At 40.1% G+C, this 18187-nt stretch overlaps 1 protein-coding gene across 1 annotated transcript in view; it reads left to right on the top strand.

Moving 5' to 3' along the window:
- Aldh (Aldehyde dehydrogenase) overlaps positions 1–8624 on the top strand; it is a 9471-nt gene extending 847 nt beyond the window's left edge. The window contains exons 2-10 of the mRNA XM_027365416.2: positions 3886–3990; positions 4113–4253; positions 4606–4852; positions 5036–5223; positions 6444–6593; positions 6714–6851; positions 6963–7127; positions 7580–7737; positions 8272–8624. Of these exons, the coding sequence (XP_027221217.1) occupies positions 3886–3990; positions 4113–4253; positions 4606–4852; positions 5036–5223; positions 6444–6593; positions 6714–6851; positions 6963–7127; positions 7580–7737; positions 8272–8419 (1440 nt within the window). The 3' untranslated portion in view covers positions 8420–8624. The remainder of the gene's footprint in view (positions 1–3885; positions 3991–4112; positions 4254–4605; positions 4853–5035; positions 5224–6443; positions 6594–6713; positions 6852–6962; positions 7128–7579; positions 7738–8271) is intronic.
- The last annotated feature ends 9563 nt before the right edge of the window (positions 8625–18187 follow it).

The following is an 18187-nucleotide window of genomic DNA, read 5'->3' as shown; positions in this document are numbered from 1 at the left end:
TCATAGGAATATAATGCTATAATATCACCTTGGTTTCCAAACCCACCCAGCGCTTCCTCCCATTGGTAAGTCTAGTAAACTTGCCATATGTCAAGATTCATTTTATAGTATTATTATTATTTTTTTACTTCAACACAGAGCTTGGATTTACGTATTAGTCTATCCGTTACTAAGTAACTGTTTTTTTTATCGGAATTTAAATTTGTATACTATTTAAAGTTGGCGCGTACTTCTTGAACCCATTTAGGAAAACATGTATGAAGTAAGTAGGTAAGTAGGTACTTGGGAGAATTATATTTTCCTAAGAAAGCCCGGCCGCATGAGATCCATATTTTCCTGAGAAAGCCGGTCGCATGAAGATAAGGTGACACTGATAGTAAACACAAAACTTTGAGAAACAAAACAACTAGTAGTAAAACTCGAGATCTCAAGGTCACCGCGCGTTGCCAAGTGGATCTCGCATAAAAGATTCGTGCGTGGAAGTGATGTTCAAGAGATAAATATTATCTGGTGATTGTGCTTAATGAGGAAAAGCCGGGGATTAGGATTAGTTCAGAGATTGACGATAAGCATTGAATGAAAAGGATTATTCAGATTACTAATCTTATTATTTTTTTCCGCGTAGGAAACCGCTTCCGCTTGTATGTTAAAATATTCAGAAAATATCGTAACATCAGCAATGTGTTGTTTAATTGAATGTAAATGCATGTGTTGCGTTGTTTATATAGGTATGTGTATGTGTATGTATGTGTGTGTGTATATATGTGTGTATGTGTATGTATGTGTGTGTATATGTGTGTATGTGTATGTATGTGTGTGTGTATGTATGTGTGTGTGTATATATGTGTGTATGTGTATGTATGTGTGGAATTAATGACGAACAGATTGCAACAGGAACACCGAAGGGAAGGACAAGAAAACACGAATATGCCGAAGGCCCTTTCGCTATTGCTTCGTCAGGGCACACCCTGACGAAGCAATAGCGAAAAGGCCTTCGGCATATCCGTGTGTTTTCTTGTCCTTCCCTTCGTTGTTCCTGTTGTGTATGGATGTGTGTGTATGTGTATGTATGGGTGTGTGGTGTATGTGTATGTATGGGTGTGTGGTGTATGTGTATGTATGGGTGTGTGGTGTATGTGTATGTATGGGTGTGTGTGTATGTGTATGTATGGGTGAGTGTGTATGTGTATGTATGGAAGTGATTGTATGTGTATGTATGGATGTGTTTGTATGTGTATGTATGGATGTGTGTGTATGTGTATGTATGGATGTGTGTTTATGTGCATGTATGTATGGATGTGTGTATGTATATATATGGATGTGTGTGTATGTGCATGTATGTATGAATGTGTGTGTGCATGCATGTATGAATGTGTGTATGTGCATGTATGTATGAATGTGTGTATGTGCATGTATGTATGAATGTGTATGTGCATGTATGTATGAATGTGTGTATGTGCATGTATGTATGAATGTGTGTATGTGCATGTATGTATGAATGCGTGTATGTGCATGTATGTATGAATGTGTGTATGTGCATGTATGTATGAATGTGTGTATGTGCATGTATGTATGAATGTGTGTATGTGCATGTATGTATGAATGTGTGTATGTGCATGTATGTATGAATGTGTGTATGTGCATGTATGTATGAATGTGTGTGTGTGTATGTATGAATGTGTGTGTGTGTGTGTATGTATGAATGTGTGTGTGTGTGTGTGTATGTATGAATGTGTGTGTGTGTGTGTATGTATGAATGTGTGTGTGTGTGTATGTATGAATGTGTGTGTGTGTATGTATGAATGTGTGTGTGTGTGTATGTATGAATGTGTGTGTGTGTGTATGTATGAATGTGTGTGTGTATGTATGAATGTGTGTGTATGTATGAATGTGTGTATGTATGAATGTGTGTGTATGTGCATGTATGTATGAATGTGTGTGTATGTGCATGTATGTATGAATGTGTGTGTATGTGCATGTATGTATGAATGTGTGTGTATGTGCATGTATGTATGAATGTGTGTGTATGTGCATGTATGTATGAATGTGTGTGTATGTGCATGTATGTATGAATGTGTGTGTATGTGCATGTATGTATGAATGTGTGTGTATGTGCATGTATGTATGAATGTGTGTGTATGTGCATGTATGTATGAATGTGTGTGTATGTGCATGTATGTATGAATGTGTGTGTATGTGCATGTATGTATGAATGTGTGTGTATGTGCATGTATGTATGAATGTGTGTGTATGTGCATGTATGTATGAATGTGTGTGCATGTGTATGTATGTATGAATGTGTGTATGTATGTATGAATGTGTGTATGTATGTGTGTATGTGTATGTTTGTATGTATGTGTGTATGTGTATGTATGTGTGTATGTGTATGTATGTGTGTGTGTGTGTGTGTATGTATGAATGTGTGTGTGTGTATGTTTGAATGTGTGTGTGTATGTATGTTTGAATGTGTGTGTGTATGTATGGATGTGTATGTATGTGTGTATGTATGTATGTGTATGTACATAAATTTATACATACGTGTATGTGTATGTACATAAATTTATACATACATGTATGCATATGTACATAAATTTATACATGTATGCATATGTACATAAATTTATACATGTATGCATATGTACATATGTACATGAATTTATACATACATGTATGTATATGTACATGTACATAAATTTATGCATATATGTATGTATATATTATTTAAAAACATTTATGCTTAAATGTTTTGTTAGTATGCATGTATTATTTTTGTACGTACATGTATGGTATATATATTATAGTACATATACACATAAAACTTTATATTTGCTTACAATTTATGACCGGAAAATTTCTCAGTTATAAAAATAATGGCATAATGCATAATCTTACAGGGAACAAGCGTAATCCTACAAGGAACAGGGATAAAGCTCTTTGATTTGCGGTCAGTAATAGCAGTTCATTTATAGACAAGATGTGGCTTGGAAATATGAAAGTCATCACGGAGACCGTTAGTTTTACGAAAATATAACTTGGAAACAGACGTTGAAATACTTATTTCGTTTTTATTACCCCCCCCCCCCAACGAACTTTGTAATAAGGGCACTAAAGACATGAATGTACGCCATTGTACTTTATAATACGGCAATTGCACTTTACAGAAGTTGGAGCGAATGGTAGTTTACACTTTGAGAAACCGGTTTTGTGGTTCGGTGTGGGGAACCAAGATCCAGCTTGTGGGAAACGACCGGTTTGATGGCCGAACCCAGAAAAGGATTTTTCATCATAAATTTATCAAAGGATTCAGTCACATTTACAATTCTGTAGTATTTAATACAAATGAAATAAAAGAGTTTTGTCAACCTGAGATTTCAAAACCGAAGTGGGAATGGCATACCGAGCAGGCTTGGAGACTGAGGAGACGCTGTAGAGATAACACCGGTGCATCAGGTTGGTCTACCGGTGGGACAAAGCAGCTGCTCCAGAGGATTGTCGCTCGAAGGTCAATCCATATTTTTTCGCCAAGTAGAATGAATACATCGAGAATTACATTGAGCGTTTTGTGTAACTTCGAAAAGAAAAATACAAAACCTCTTTGTGTAACTTCGCCGCTAATGACCGTACCTGTTGATGTGGCAGATGATTGTAAATAATCAATTGATTTGTTCAACTTACATGTTATCATAGTAGATGAGAGCATAACTTGTATTCGTTATGTGAAGGAAGATACTGTGGGAAAAAGTTTCAATCTCAGATGCTTATCAGGCCGCCTCGTCTCGCGTTCATGACCATGACTATACCTATCAGCTACCTTTCCTATCGGTATCAGATCCAGATCGTACTTTATTAATTTGTACTTGTTTTTATTTATTTATTTATTTTCAGGTATTCATCAATAATGAATTTCACAAGGCTGAAAGTGGCCGGCAGTTCCCAACTGTCAACCCAGCAACTGGAGAAGTCATTGCAATGGTTGAAGAAGGAGATAAGGTGAGTAATTTGCTTTTTTTATTATAAATGAACATTAGTGATCTTTTGTATTTGATATGAATTTTATATATTTTACCATTTAATAAGTTTCTAATGATATTCATCACAATGCTGTGTTACAGGCTGATGTGGAGAAGGCTGTAAAGGCTGCTCGTAAAGCCTTTTCTTTGAACTCGGAGTGGAGGCAGATGGATGCCTATGACCGTGGTCAGCTCCTGTACAGGCTGGCTGACCTGATGGAGCGCGACAGGGTCTACCTTGCTGTAAGTGGTAGTCACCAATTTGCTTTGACAGTTGTTTCTAACATTTTGTTTGACATTTAATTTTTCCTTGAAATTATATATGGTTACAGAGATTTAACTTCTGAATAAGTGCCTGGCAGTTGTATCTTTATAATTTTTTAGCATTGAAATGATAGAGTAGTTTTAGTTTGTTTTTGTGTGTGCTTTTGTTTATCATATGTTTCCTTATATTACACTTTTTCATAAATGATTCTGATTTTAGTTCTGTTAAAGGCTTTATTTTCCAATCTTTGTAGGTATATTGAAAATATGACTTCACTTCCAATTGTTATACAAGTATTGAGATTTATGATGTGTCCCATTACCCTTTCAGAGTCTGGAGACACTTGATAATGGCAAACCTTACACAAACTCAGTCATGGTGGATGTAGAGCTTTGTATTCGCAATCTTCGCTACTTTGCTGGATGGGCTGACAAAGTTCATGGTAAGACCATTCCAACTGATGGCCCTCACTTCGCATACACACGCCATGAACCTGTTGGTGTTTGTGGCCAGATCATTCCGTGGAATTTCCCCCTCCTCATGCAGGCTTGGAAGTTTGGACCAGCACTTGCAACAGGTAGGGTGTAGCATTAATTATGCATTTTGGTGTCTTACTTTCAGCTTGAGCATAATGCAAATTCTTTTGTTGTGGTCGTTGCTAGCTTTGTTTTTTTAACTGTTTATATTGTAAGTAAATGTAATCTTTCATGACGGATTTACTTAATATTTTGTACTAATATGACTATTTTGTCATATTTAGGGAACACAATTGTAATGAAGCTGGCAGAACAGACCCCACTTTCCGGCCTGCATGTGGCAAAATTAGTGGCTGAGGCTGGATTCCCACCTGGGGTAGTCAATGTTATTCCTGGTTTTGGCCCAACTGCTGGGGCTGCAATTGCCTCTCACATGGATGTTGACAAAGTAGCCTTTACAGGATCAACTGAGGTATGTGCTATCAGGGTATTCCTGGAATGTAGATTATATTTTGCTTTTAGTGGTGTTCTATCCTAGTGCATTTGCTTCCTTTTTTAGACATGCACATATTTGCCTTAACCCATAGAGGAAAATTATAAGTTGAAGGGAAGGCTGAGGGAAGACCAACTATGTGAAGCAGTAACCCTGTCCCTCTAACCCATGTTTATGGTCCTCTCTCGGTTATCAGTGTTTCATGAGCTGTAAGCAGAGGAATGACATGTATAGAAAGTTGAATAATTTGGTTTTAGTTATTAAATTTCCATGGATAAACTCTGACAGTGTTCAAAATGATGTAGTACAATCCACATATAGAATTCAATTACAGCATTTAGAGATATAATACTGGTACTTGAACTATGGAATATGTAATGGTTTGGAATATTTGAGATTCGTATTTGTGAATGTTAAAACAAAAAACTGGTATTCCGGAAAGTGCAAAATATACATTGGCTCTATCTCTGACTCACTGAAAAGCTCTTTTTGAAAAATGTTAATGATAAGGAGATAGGTGGAGTTAAATTAATTGTATTATTAGAATTGTAATCCTTTGACACAAATCTGCATGTGTTACACCCACTGATTATATATATTGTCATAGATATATATATACCCTGATTAAATAGTTAATTGATGAATAAAATGAAAGCTGAAGCTGTCACTAGAAATATGGCAAACTTTATTTTGAAATTGAGATTTTGTTGCCTGAGACTTTTATAAGATTCTTTTAGATGTACTGAACCATTTTAAAAGGTCCTCAAAGATTGTGTGAAATGGTTTATTCATTTGTTATCTTGTACTAAATCTATTCATTTTTTAACGTTTTACAGGGTAACTTTATATCATTCAGGCAGTTTCTGATAAAAGCAATTAAATTTTTAACCCTACATGTAACAGTTTATCAACTTGTGCACTGCTTTCCAAGCAAAAAATGTTGAATACAGTGCCCATTTATTTATATTAAACTAAGAAAGCAGGTGTACATGCCTAAATTCTGAATATGAAACCAGGATACTTGATGCATTACTTTTTTAATGAGGGTACTGATGAAAGTGGTCACCAGAGCCAGGCTGTATTGTTTTGGGCATGAGGTGTACCTTTCCCTTTACAATTTTATGCAGAGGGATGGTATCTCCTTGATTCAAAATGATGTTTCCTATGTTTTTTACATGATTTTGTTTTAATTTCTGTAGATTGGTCATCTTATCCAGCAAGCTGCTGGTGCTAGCAACTTGAAGCGAGTAACTCTGGAACTGGGAGGCAAGAGTCCAAATATTGTTTTTAAGGATGCAGACTTGGAATATGCAGTTGAGCAGTCACACTTTGGGGTTTTCTTTAACCAGGTAAATTGTTGAGAGATGAGTTTTTTGTTATTTACTTGTAACTGAAATTATTTTTTATGAAAGATTCTGAGAGCTACAACTTGATTTCTTTGTATGCTAAGAATTATAAATTTTATACAGGGGCAATGTTGCTGTGCTGGCACAAGGATCTTTGTAGAAGATGCTGTTTACGATGAATTTGTGGAACGCAGTGTAGAACGTGCTAAAGTCCGTAAAGTTGGTGATCCTTTTGATTTCAAAACTGAGCAAGGCCCACAGGTAGGAATATTGTTTTCAATTTGTATATGAACTTATAGATGATTGTAAATAAATTTGTTGGATAATATTACAGCTATTTGAAAGTATGATCAATGTTGATTATCTTCAAAGGTGGATGGTGAACAAATGAACAAAATCTTGGAAATGATTGATTCTGGCAAGAAGGAAGGTGCAAAGTTGGTTCATGGAGGTGCCCGTGTTGGAGAAAAAGGATATTATATTGCCCCAACAGTTTTTGCAGATGTGCAGGATAACATGCGTATTGCTACAGATGAAGTAAGTGTGTTTAGAAATATTCATCACTTAGAAATTTTCTTTTGACAAAGCTATAAATTTAGCAGAGATGATGCTCATATAATGCCAAGAATCTTAATAAAGATTATGAATTTTAAGCATAAAATTTTGCTGAGTTCACTCCTTACAGATATGCTGAAATGTTATTTATATGAATAAACATTTTAAAAATTTGTTCAAGGCTACATCCATTTTACCAAACATTGCCTTGATCATTGTTTGGTAAAAGTGCTCAAATAAAAATAAAAATAGATATCTTGATTTACATTTATTACGAAATTTATTTCTCTCTCCATTCATCCTCATTTTCTGGTTATGACAAAGAAAGAAATAATAAGATTCACTTTTTGGGTAAATTACAAATGAGGTTCATTAGAAATTAGTTTCTGAAAAGGCATACTTAAGATTATTTCTCCATTCTTATCATTGACCAGATCTTTGGGCCAGTGCAACAGATTATGAAGTTCAGTGATGTCAGTGAGGTGATTGAACGTGCAAATAATACTTCTTATGGCCTAGCTGCTTCTGTGTTCACAAAGGATTTGGACAAAGCAAACATGTTTGCTCAAGGACTGCGTGCAGGAACTGTATGGTAAGGGTGATTTAAGTTACATATTATGTTTAGTTATAGTTTATTTATGGTGAAGACCTTTAAAAAATAAAATGAAGAAAAAGCTTGTATAGTATTTTCTGAATCTATTTGGAAAGAGGCTTTTTCTTTTTGGTAATAAGAAAGCATGGAATTCCTGATTGGAAAAACAAGTACACATTATCTTTGCATGTAAGGTTTGAATTTCTATTTTACATTCTGACTTGTTTCTGCCTTTGCCAAGCAGTATTCTGTAGAGAAAATATCAATAAGTACATCCTTTGTTAAAGAAAAATAACTAAACTTATAACTTAGTTCTCTTTAACAAACATGCTAGTTTGGGTAACTACCTGATTCTTATAAAGGAAATTTGCCTCCTTTGTAAAAACTTTGCAGACATGTCAAGAAACTGGTTTTATGAATTAGGTTCCCCAATGTGGGTTTTTCAGATCAGTATGAGGCAAGATCCTTTTTGCTCTTGTTGCTTTAATGATTTCAGATGGAAATGCAATGCTCAAGTCTTCATTTGCTTTTCAGGATCAATTGCTATGATGTTCTGAATGCTCAGACACCGTTTGGAGGATACAAGATGTCAGGACAGGGGAGAGAGAACTCCGAGTATGCTCTGCAGAACTACACAGAAGTGAAGTGTGTCATTACCAAGTTGCCAGTCAAAAATGCCTAAGCTAGAAAGAAAATGTGAAAATGAATGTTTGAGTATTAATGTTCAAGAGGAAGTAATATGTTACACGTATATATGTACAGGCATCGATTTAAAGGAAGTGTTTCACATTTTCTCCAGTTGATTTCTTGATCAGTTCAGAGTTAAACATGTCATATTCATTTATATCTGTATCTGCATATGATGCCAAATGATAATGCCAAACAAAGTGAATGATTGACCAATTTCCTTAACTGTTAATGGACTGAAAATAGATATTAAATAATTTAAAGCTTTAATATTGACAAATTTGTATTTTACAACAGTGCCATAAGAATTTCGAACTAATTTTTATGGAACATGATAACTGTTATGCTATCTCATATATTTTATACGAGAGGCAATTTTGGATTATTTGGTAAAAATAAAAGTGAAAAAAACTGCATTCATTTGATATCCTGCACTATAGATTTAAACATAGTAACCCCCAATCTCTTGATCACTCCCCCCCCCCCAATCCCTTGCCATAGTTGTCGTGGTGGGGATTTGGAGACAGAAACTGGCCCAAGATAAAAGATCACCCCAACTCTGGGCCTTAGCTCTCGCCTCAACTGAATTTGCATGGTCTTTTCCTTTTCTTTTCCATCTCTTCTTCATTCCCGTTCCCCCATGGTGGCGAGCCGATGGTGAGGGTGATAAGGACCTGGAGTATCATGGGTGGTAAGACCTGCCATGGGCTCCATTGGTGCCTCCTCTATACGTGCCCGTTTCCCTTGAGAAGGAGAGGGGGAATGAGGACGACGAAGGGAGGCCATTGAGAATCTCCCATGGTAATGCAAGGAGGCTCTCCGCGATCGACGCAGGATTTGCCTGGTCCATGTCTGTCGGAGCAGGAGAGCCTGCGACGAAAGAGCCGAGGTTGAGGGAGTCGGTGACGCGGCTGAGGAGTTTAAGAGGAGAGCCGCCATGTCCCGCGCTGCCCAGCAAAGAGGGGGTCGTCCGTAACTCTCCGAAGACTCGGAGGCTCAGCGCAACTGAGATCATTAATGAGCCCATTCTGGGGCCTCATGCAGACTCTCGGCAAGAATCCGGTGAAAAGGAGTCCTCTACCACGCAAGGAGCATGGCGTGGACAGCGGTCTTGAGCTGATGAGCAGCGACGGGACCTGCCTTCCGAAGCCGAGCACGTCGGTTTAGGTGACTAAGACATCTGGAATGAAAGATGCGCCTAGCACGAGGCAGGAGGGTGTGGACGAGAAGCAGGAGCTCACTGCACCCAATCTGAGCAGGGGGCCAATGTAAGGGCGTGGAAACAGGTAGGGGAGGAGCCAGTGTGTCAACGGCGCAGGGAGGTAAGCCGTTTGGTGAGGACGCTGCTGAAAAGGCTGGAGCCTCTGGTGCACAGCACGAGAGCCTCGACGGCGCAGGGAGATGACAGGATGGTGCGGACGCGGAGCATCAGTTCGCTGCACCCAGTGCAGCGAGCTCCAAACGTCGCTGATGACTCTGCTGCTGAAAAGGTCGGAGCCTCTAATGCATAGCACGAGAGGCTCGACGGAGCAGGGAGTTGGCAGGATGGTGAGGACGTGGAGCGAAGGCTCACTGCATCTAGTGCCCATCGCTCCTGGCGACCCATACGCCCCTGAACTGAGCCCAGAGCGAATGGAAGGGAGCGGAAATCTAGCTGGGGAAGAGGGAGGACACACGTGATGCCCCTGCTCAAGCCACCACACCTGTAGCAGAATGGGGGTAAAGGAGAGAGAGGAATTGCAAGCAAAACGCCTCCGCCCATCCCCACCTCTGCCGCAAACCGGGGAGAGGAAAAAACGCCATCCCGGCCGCGAAAGGACGGCATAGGGGAGGGAATATGAGAAATAAAGTGCAAATTCCTGTACCCAACTGAAGATAAACTCCGCTAAACAAAGAAAAAGAACAGTGGAAGAAAGTACTGGTAAAATGAACTCGATGGCGTACCATTATAAGGAAACCAGCAGAGAAGACAGACACTTTATCTAACATAATGGGAATGGCCGCTGTTGACGGCTGCCTCTTTTGCTGTACTTTTTTTTCGACTGGTACACAGTATTTTGGAATATAATATCCAAGATGACAATTGATATATCATGCTGGGTTTTGCTGTGTTATAGATATCCGACATTACCTATATGCATGAAAATAATTGAGGTAGGAGGAATGCACTTGGCATCTCGATGAATGTTTATCATCTACTCGATACCTGTCGCGCGAGAGGGGTCGCGGTTGCCGTAACCAATGGAAAAGATAGCATGTATCCTCCATAACATCATTTAAACCAATCTCTGCAGTCTGGCGATGGATCCATAAATTATCAGGAAAACCTCATCCTCCATATTCATAATAACTTAATTTCTGACCCTCTTCAAGTAACTACTTCCCTCAATCCCTTGCCCGTTGTTGTCGTGAGGGGGCTTAAGAGACGGAGACTGAGACCCAATGAGGGGATCTACCCTGCCTTGGGCCTCAGCCCTCGACTAAACTAATTTTGCATGCTCTTTTCTCCCTCCAGTTCTTTTGTATCCGTCCCCTCTCCAACCCCTTCTACTATCTACTTCCTAAGGCGTAAGAGCCGTGCTGAAAGGATGAAAGGATGAAAGGCTTTGTGCCAGTCCTGAACGGCCTGAGGAAACATTGGGCATGGTATTCCCCTGTTTTGTTGTTTAGCCCTTATCCCTCAAAAGAACCCTGATGGATGGACTGTTTATTTCCCCAACATAGCCAAGGCTCTCCATGGCCAGTAATGAAGATGTAGAACCCATATTAGAGGCAATGAGGCTTGCTCCTTCATCAAATAGCCCCACCAATTCAAACTCTCCTGGCTCCCCGACCCCAGGCTCTCCTTTGACCACGACTCTGAACACTACAAATACTACCCACTCCTCAGTGCCTACTTATGCATTATCCACCCAAGTCAAGACTCCAACTCTGCCCTTACAGCCTTCTTCACCAATCACCTCATCTTCCTCTATTACTACCTTACAGCAATTCTCTCCCATCTCTCCATAATACTATCTCCTCAACAATGCTCCCTCTTCGACACGTCCCCGTCCTTCTACCACCCACAACTCTACCATCATCTTAAATACTCTATTTAGCCTAGCCAAACAGGACCGATTTTTCGTGCTCCCCCTACAGCTCCTTACTCAGGCAACACTTCTCTTTCAACAATGCCTCCAAAAGCAAGTGGGCAGAGTCCCTTTCCGTATCCGACCCGATCGTTCCCGTCTCGTTACAGTTACATCTGAAACTGAAGCTATAGCATTATCAAATCTAACTGATTTCTCTGGTAATCCCATTCCTCCAGAACCTCATTCAACTCTTAATACTTGTGCTGGAACTGTCTATCTCCCCAGCAAAGTGTCCTATGGATATCGATTGGTCAGATTGTGGAGAATTCTTACTCAGCTACCTCAAAGACCATGGTGTGATATCAGTACTGTGCTACTCCATTCCTCCGAGTAGTCATCGAAAGAAACCCACCAACATTGCCAAAATTACTTTTTGTACACATTACCTTTCGTATCTACATTACTGGACAGACACTCCCTCCCTGTTCGACCATACCAACCTCCTCCCAGTCAACGTCAAAACTGTTAGCGCTTTGGACATCCTGCCAAAAACTGCCGTTCCACAGACCGACGTGGACCCTATGTGCCCAACCCAGTCAGAACCGATCAAACTGCCCTGTACAAATACGCACATGTGCTAACTGCGGTGGTCCCCGTAATATATATTTTATAGAAGCTTAGAAGTTTGAGTTTGAAGTAGCAACTCAGATACAAAAATGGTCTCATTTTACGTGAAGCCAAACAAGAAGCACGCCGACAAGGTTTCTCTCATACTCGCTACTCTAGTAATGTTGCTCGCTCGTTCTGCCCCTCCCCCTCCAACCCAGAATGTTCCTACACCCTCCCCTATACCTACTTACTTCCCAACTTCCACTTTTACCTCCTACCTTCCCCAGTCAAATTCTCCACTTACCTTTGCCTTTATTCCTCAGACACCAGTCTCCTCTTCCCCTCCTCATAAGAAAACATTTGTCTCGCAAGACTCTCCAACCAACTCCACTGGAGAAACCATGGAAGATATTCAAAGATATATGCTTGAGACACCCTACTCTATCCCAACACAATCCATCCTCCTCAACTCCAACTCCTGCCGATATCCATCCTCCCGATACCCAACCTCCTCTTACTCATATTCCCCCTACAACACTTCCTCCTACTCCTTCCCAACACAACCCGCCCCCCGCAACTCCAACTACACGTACATTCTCTCTCCCTCCTGGATACACACGTGAAACCCTTACGTAATTCCCTTACCCTAGACCCACCATAGCCCATTTACACATCAACTCCTTTACCCATCTTTAACCTTTCATGATTACTCTAGATAGTTGACGCATAGCTACTATCACCCTTCACCTCTCCTTTCATATACTTTCCTATAGTGTAATATGAGCTTAGATGTCTAGCACATTTATTTGGCTTTTTAACCATTAACTATCAACCACTGAAGTAGCTACTGAACTTGGTGCCTTTTTTTTAGCCAGGTCAGCAGTGGCTCTCGCCTTTCCCATTCTCTTAAAATTAGACAAAGAGCACACTCCCATCTCCTCTGTCATCTGCAGAATTTTATAATGCACCTTTTTTCTGAAATCTATTATGCACTACACTCATGCCGCAACTACCATGATGGACCAGGCGGTATACATTATCTTATGGCACGATACCTTCCACCTACTTCCTTATCTTTCCTTCTTCCAATATTTAATAACATATGGACGACTAGAAACTTTCCTCATTACTGGAGAGAAGCCTTTGTACTACCCTTCCCAAAACCCAGCAAAACAGATACCCTTTCCTAAGAGTACCACCCCATAGCACTTACAAGTTACTTATGCAAACTACTAGATAGGATGGTTATCTTTCGAATTATGAGATACCTCGAATATCACAAAGTCTCCAAATCAATCTGGATTCCATCGCGGCCGAAGCACAGCTGAACCACTTGTTGAAAGACAAATCACCTTAGCATTATTCTTTTTCGATCTCAAAAAGACATGTGATACCACATAGTGGCACCATACCCTACAACAGCTATCTTCCCACGGCATACGTGGAAACATGAGTGTTTTCATAACAAATTTTCCTTTCTGATCGTAGCTTTTGTGTCAAATTTACCTCTTCTACTTCCTCCTTTTCTTCAGTTCGATGGTGTTCCACAAGGCAGTGTACTAAGCACCACAATGTTTCTCATAGCTGTAAATGGATTAGTTTCTACCACCTAGAATCCGATCATCACTACATGTCGATGATTGAGCCATCTTTGCCTCTGGCCCTTTCATACAAGTTCTCCATCAACTTATCCAGTCCTCGATAACATGTCTCTTCTTGGGCTACCAATCACGGCTTTCGATTCTCTACCTCTAAAACCTTTTCTATCCAAATTTCTCGTTCACGTATAGGCTAACAACCTCCACTCCTCCTTTATGATACCCCTATCCAATTCCGATCTTCCGGCAAGTTTTTTACTACAAGCTATCCTGGGGTTCAGACCGCAAAACACTCCTCCATCTCCATAATACCCTAATCCTTTCCACCCCTGATTATGGCTGACATATATATTATTCTGCCTCTACCACTCTTCTCTATCAGCTTGACCCAGTAGACCATTGCGATCCTTTCCCGTTGAGAGCCTATACCCTGAGTCAGGGGCCGGATTTACTAAACTCTCACGTAAACGCTGTCTCTCGTAACAGTTACGAGAACTATCAACGATTTCTCAACTAGCGACTTTACGACCTATTTTCAAACGCCAGACAACGAGAACGCAGGGGTCTCGTAACCGTAACGACCGAATTTTCTATCGCTAGGTGTCGTAGGGCTTTATTTCCTGAAAGAACGGCTCGATCGACCAATCCGCGTAAGCTCGGAAAAAATCGACCAATCACAGAACGTTATCCGCTGAACTGAAGCAACACTAATGAGTCTTACTTAAAACAGTTTCTATATCACCACCTGGTGAATCATTACATTTTATTGATCATTACCACCTTTATAAATAGTCATATAAATTCTGGTACCTATATATATATAACTAAGACTATACCCATCTCTCTCTCTCTCTCTCTCTCTCTCTCTCTCTCTCTCTCTCTCTCTATATATATATATATATATATATATATATATATATATATATATGTATATATATATGTATATATATATATATATATATATATATATATATATTCATAAACATACATTTGTATGTTTGTATATATATGTGTGTGTGTGTGTGTGTGTAGGCCTATATATATACACAAGCCAAAAGATATGCAGTACATATACATATACATGTATATATTTTTGTAAATACAGAATTGTATGTATATATGCATATATGTATATAGTATATATATAGAGAGAGACACATATATGTAGAGGGAAAGAGATCAATATATATATATTCATATCTATGTCTCTCAAAAAAAATCAAGCATTTTGTTATATTTTCATAAGATATGATAAAAATTTGTTACAATCCAGTAAAACATTCATCTTAATTAAGAAATGGATCCAATGCTAAATGTAATTTTACATTAGGCTATTAAAAGGTGTGTTTGTATATTGGTAACATTTGTTATCAAATATTTATTATGTTTTGTTGCTATAGAGGAAAATAGTCAAAGATGGAATTATGCATTTTCATTCAGATTTCGTACTTGAAGATGTGTTAGAGATCCTTTATTTCAAGATAAATCAAACTTGCTGAGTGATTTACATCAAGTGTTTCCGCAAAGTGACATTTACACACTCCTGAAGGTATTTATGAAGCTGATATGAGCTGAGGAGGTCGCTACGATAAGCGTCACGAGAGGTTTCGGGCTCCCGTAAATGTCTCTCGTACGGAGATGTGTTTACGACCTCGGGAGTGTTTTGAAAATACGCTCGTTGCGAGAAATTAGAGAGTAACTTGTTTTACGATATAAACAGACCATTTACGATATCGTAAGACGTTAGTAAATCCGGCCCCAGACCTACCATCCCTCTCTCTAAGCAGCTCTGTTCGTTTCCACCAATTTTCTCTCTCCAAGCTTGTAGTGTGGTAAAGTGTGGGGGCACCGACACTCACCCTACTACAGGAGCTGACGAGTGATCCTCGAACCGTGAATAAGATGTGGGCATGGGCATGGGGAAAAGCCGGCCTGACTACCACCAACGGGAGTGGGTAATCACAGCTTTTCATACAAACGGCTTTATTTACTAAAAGCTATGCTACTACAGCCTCGACGATCACAGGAAACACGAGAAATCACTGGCAACAGGGTATCGTCGCCGTACATCATAAAATATCAGTGAGGCACAACACGAAAATATCACAGTTAAAAGTCCTCCCCAGCCCACACTCACACCTCTTCACAGTCAAGGTCACCCGCCAACTGCTCTCTGTGGCGACTCCATGGCGCGTCACGGCAGGGGTAGCCAAGTATCCAAATTGTAAGAGGCTTGAGTGTGGCTTAAACGAGCTCCTATCGGACCCAAAACTTACAATGTATACCTCTGGAGGTGGGGCGTTTAGAAAAAGGGCAAGGGCTTGCCAAAAGGGCATCAGAAAAGGCATTAAAAATGAAAGTGAACACCCCAAGTGGGCAACACGACCATCCGTTCGCATAAGCGAATCCATGAATCTGGGCGCGTTCGTGTAACTAAAAATACGTAACTCTACAAGCTAACTGTCTCTCAGCCCCTTCTTCATACCTTCTCTTCCTCTCCTCGTTTCCCTGTTCGTATGGACGCTCTACTTCTCTATTCATCCACTCCTAATCTCTGAACCCTATCTCTTTCTGCCCTAACTTTCCCTTCCTATTTGATACCTACCTCTTGTAATTGAACTTTTTTTTCCATGATGTACCCAAGTCAAACATTACACCTATTCTCTTCACACATTTTCTTGCACATATTACTAGTCACTTTTCCAGTACTTATGTCTGTACTGACGGCTCCAAACCCACCTGAGGTTCTGGTTTTACCGTTGTCTTTCCCTCTCACATATACAGCTTTCATCTTCCACCTGAAGCGAGCATCCTTACAACAGAGCTATGCGATAATTTTTGCTCTACAATGCATGTCTTTCATCTCTTCCTCATCCTTCACCATCTTCACTGACTCGTGCAGCTCAATACCACTCATAAAATCCATACACCCTATCAACCCTATAGTCCGTAAGATACATGACCAGCTGTTCTATGTCTACACGACAGAAATGTGAGGTGGGTGTGCCCTATTTGTAACCGGGCAAGGGCAGTTTCCCAGTGTGTTTTAGTGGTATGGGGCCGACTAAGAAGACATGGAAGATTGACGGTCCACTGTTTATTGGAGACCTGAAAGATTGCCAATGGTTATAGATCTTCAGTGGGGTCGGTGGCTCTCGTATTGGAAAACCGTCGCTAATGTTGGAGGAAAGTCTTCAGGGTGCTCTTCGCCCTTTCCATGACATGGAGACGTTGGGAGAGCTTCGTGGATTCACTCACCAATGCAGCTGAAGTACTTCCCTTAGGGTGCCTCGACCTTCGGCGTCTCATATTGAAAGGTCGCAAAGACGTGACACGCTCACACAGTTCCCTCGTCAACTTTGAATACTATGCTGATGGGGGCTAAGTCCACATCCAAGTTCCACCTCTGTACTCCTCATTCCTTCACCCTTATCACAGACGCTTCATACGCAGGTTGGGATTATCAATCCTCCTTAGGCTATCAAGGTTCCGGTCGTTAGGGTCTGATGGCACGTCAATGTAAAGAATTCCCTGTCATCAGTTCGAGTATTGTCTGGCAACACTCCAGTAGTTAACGGCTTATACCATCAGGGTACTTCCCGCTCCTCTACTTTCTTCGAAGTGTTAAAGAATCTTCTTGTCCATCGACGCTCAATTTACCTGAAAGCAGCACACCTGGTAGGCACCTCGAGCAAATGGACAGGCGCCTTGTCTCGTCAAGTGTCCTCGACGGTGGAATGGCATCTTAAGAGAATGGTCTGCCTTGTGTTCCATCAGAAAATACATAATACTTTTGTGCGCTACAAAGAATACGTTTGGAACGTTACGGCTTCAATGTAAACACTAACCCAAACTAGCTTTTTGTCCCAAATTTTGTATTAATACATTTATCATGATTTTTATTTAGGCTAGTGCTTTTGTCTTCTTTTCACCTTAACATAGCATGCTTTCCAGCAGCTATGGGGCAAGAATCATACTTTCATGTTACTTCACATTCAATATCTTTTGCTTAGCTGAATATGTAATGGCAGTGAAAAGAATAAGAGGGAATAGCAAACGGAGTAAGAATACCGTTCAGGATTAACAAAGCCAGCCTTTCATCCTTTCAGCATGGCTCCCACACTTTATAACATGAAGTGGAAGAGAAGGAAAAAGAAAGGTGAAGAAAAATACCGTGCAAAATTAGTTGAGGCGAGGGCTGAGGCAGGGATGATCCCCCACATTGGGGCCCAGTCTCTATTTCCTGCCCACACACGTCGACAAAGGACATGGAATTAGGTGGGGTGGGTGCTTAAGAATGATAATTCTACTCCGCTTATGTAGCTACCCCACAGAATCAGCTTTTAACCAGGCAAATCTATGTCTTTGAAAAGTATAGTTACATAATGCTAAAAATCAGAATTTTACCCCTTTTTCTGGCATTTCGTTTTCCACATCCCTTACTAGGTATCATTTCTTGTATATATAGGGTAAATACAATAA

The sequence above is a fragment of the Penaeus vannamei genome, chromosome 18 (genome assembly GCF_042767895.1).
Source record: "Penaeus vannamei isolate JL-2024 chromosome 18, ASM4276789v1, whole genome shotgun sequence".
NCBI classification, from domain to species: domain Eukaryota; kingdom Metazoa; phylum Arthropoda; class Malacostraca; order Decapoda; family Penaeidae; genus Penaeus; species Penaeus vannamei.
Note: the sequence above shows the minus strand (reverse complement) of the source record. Positions and strands in the feature narration are given on the sequence as shown.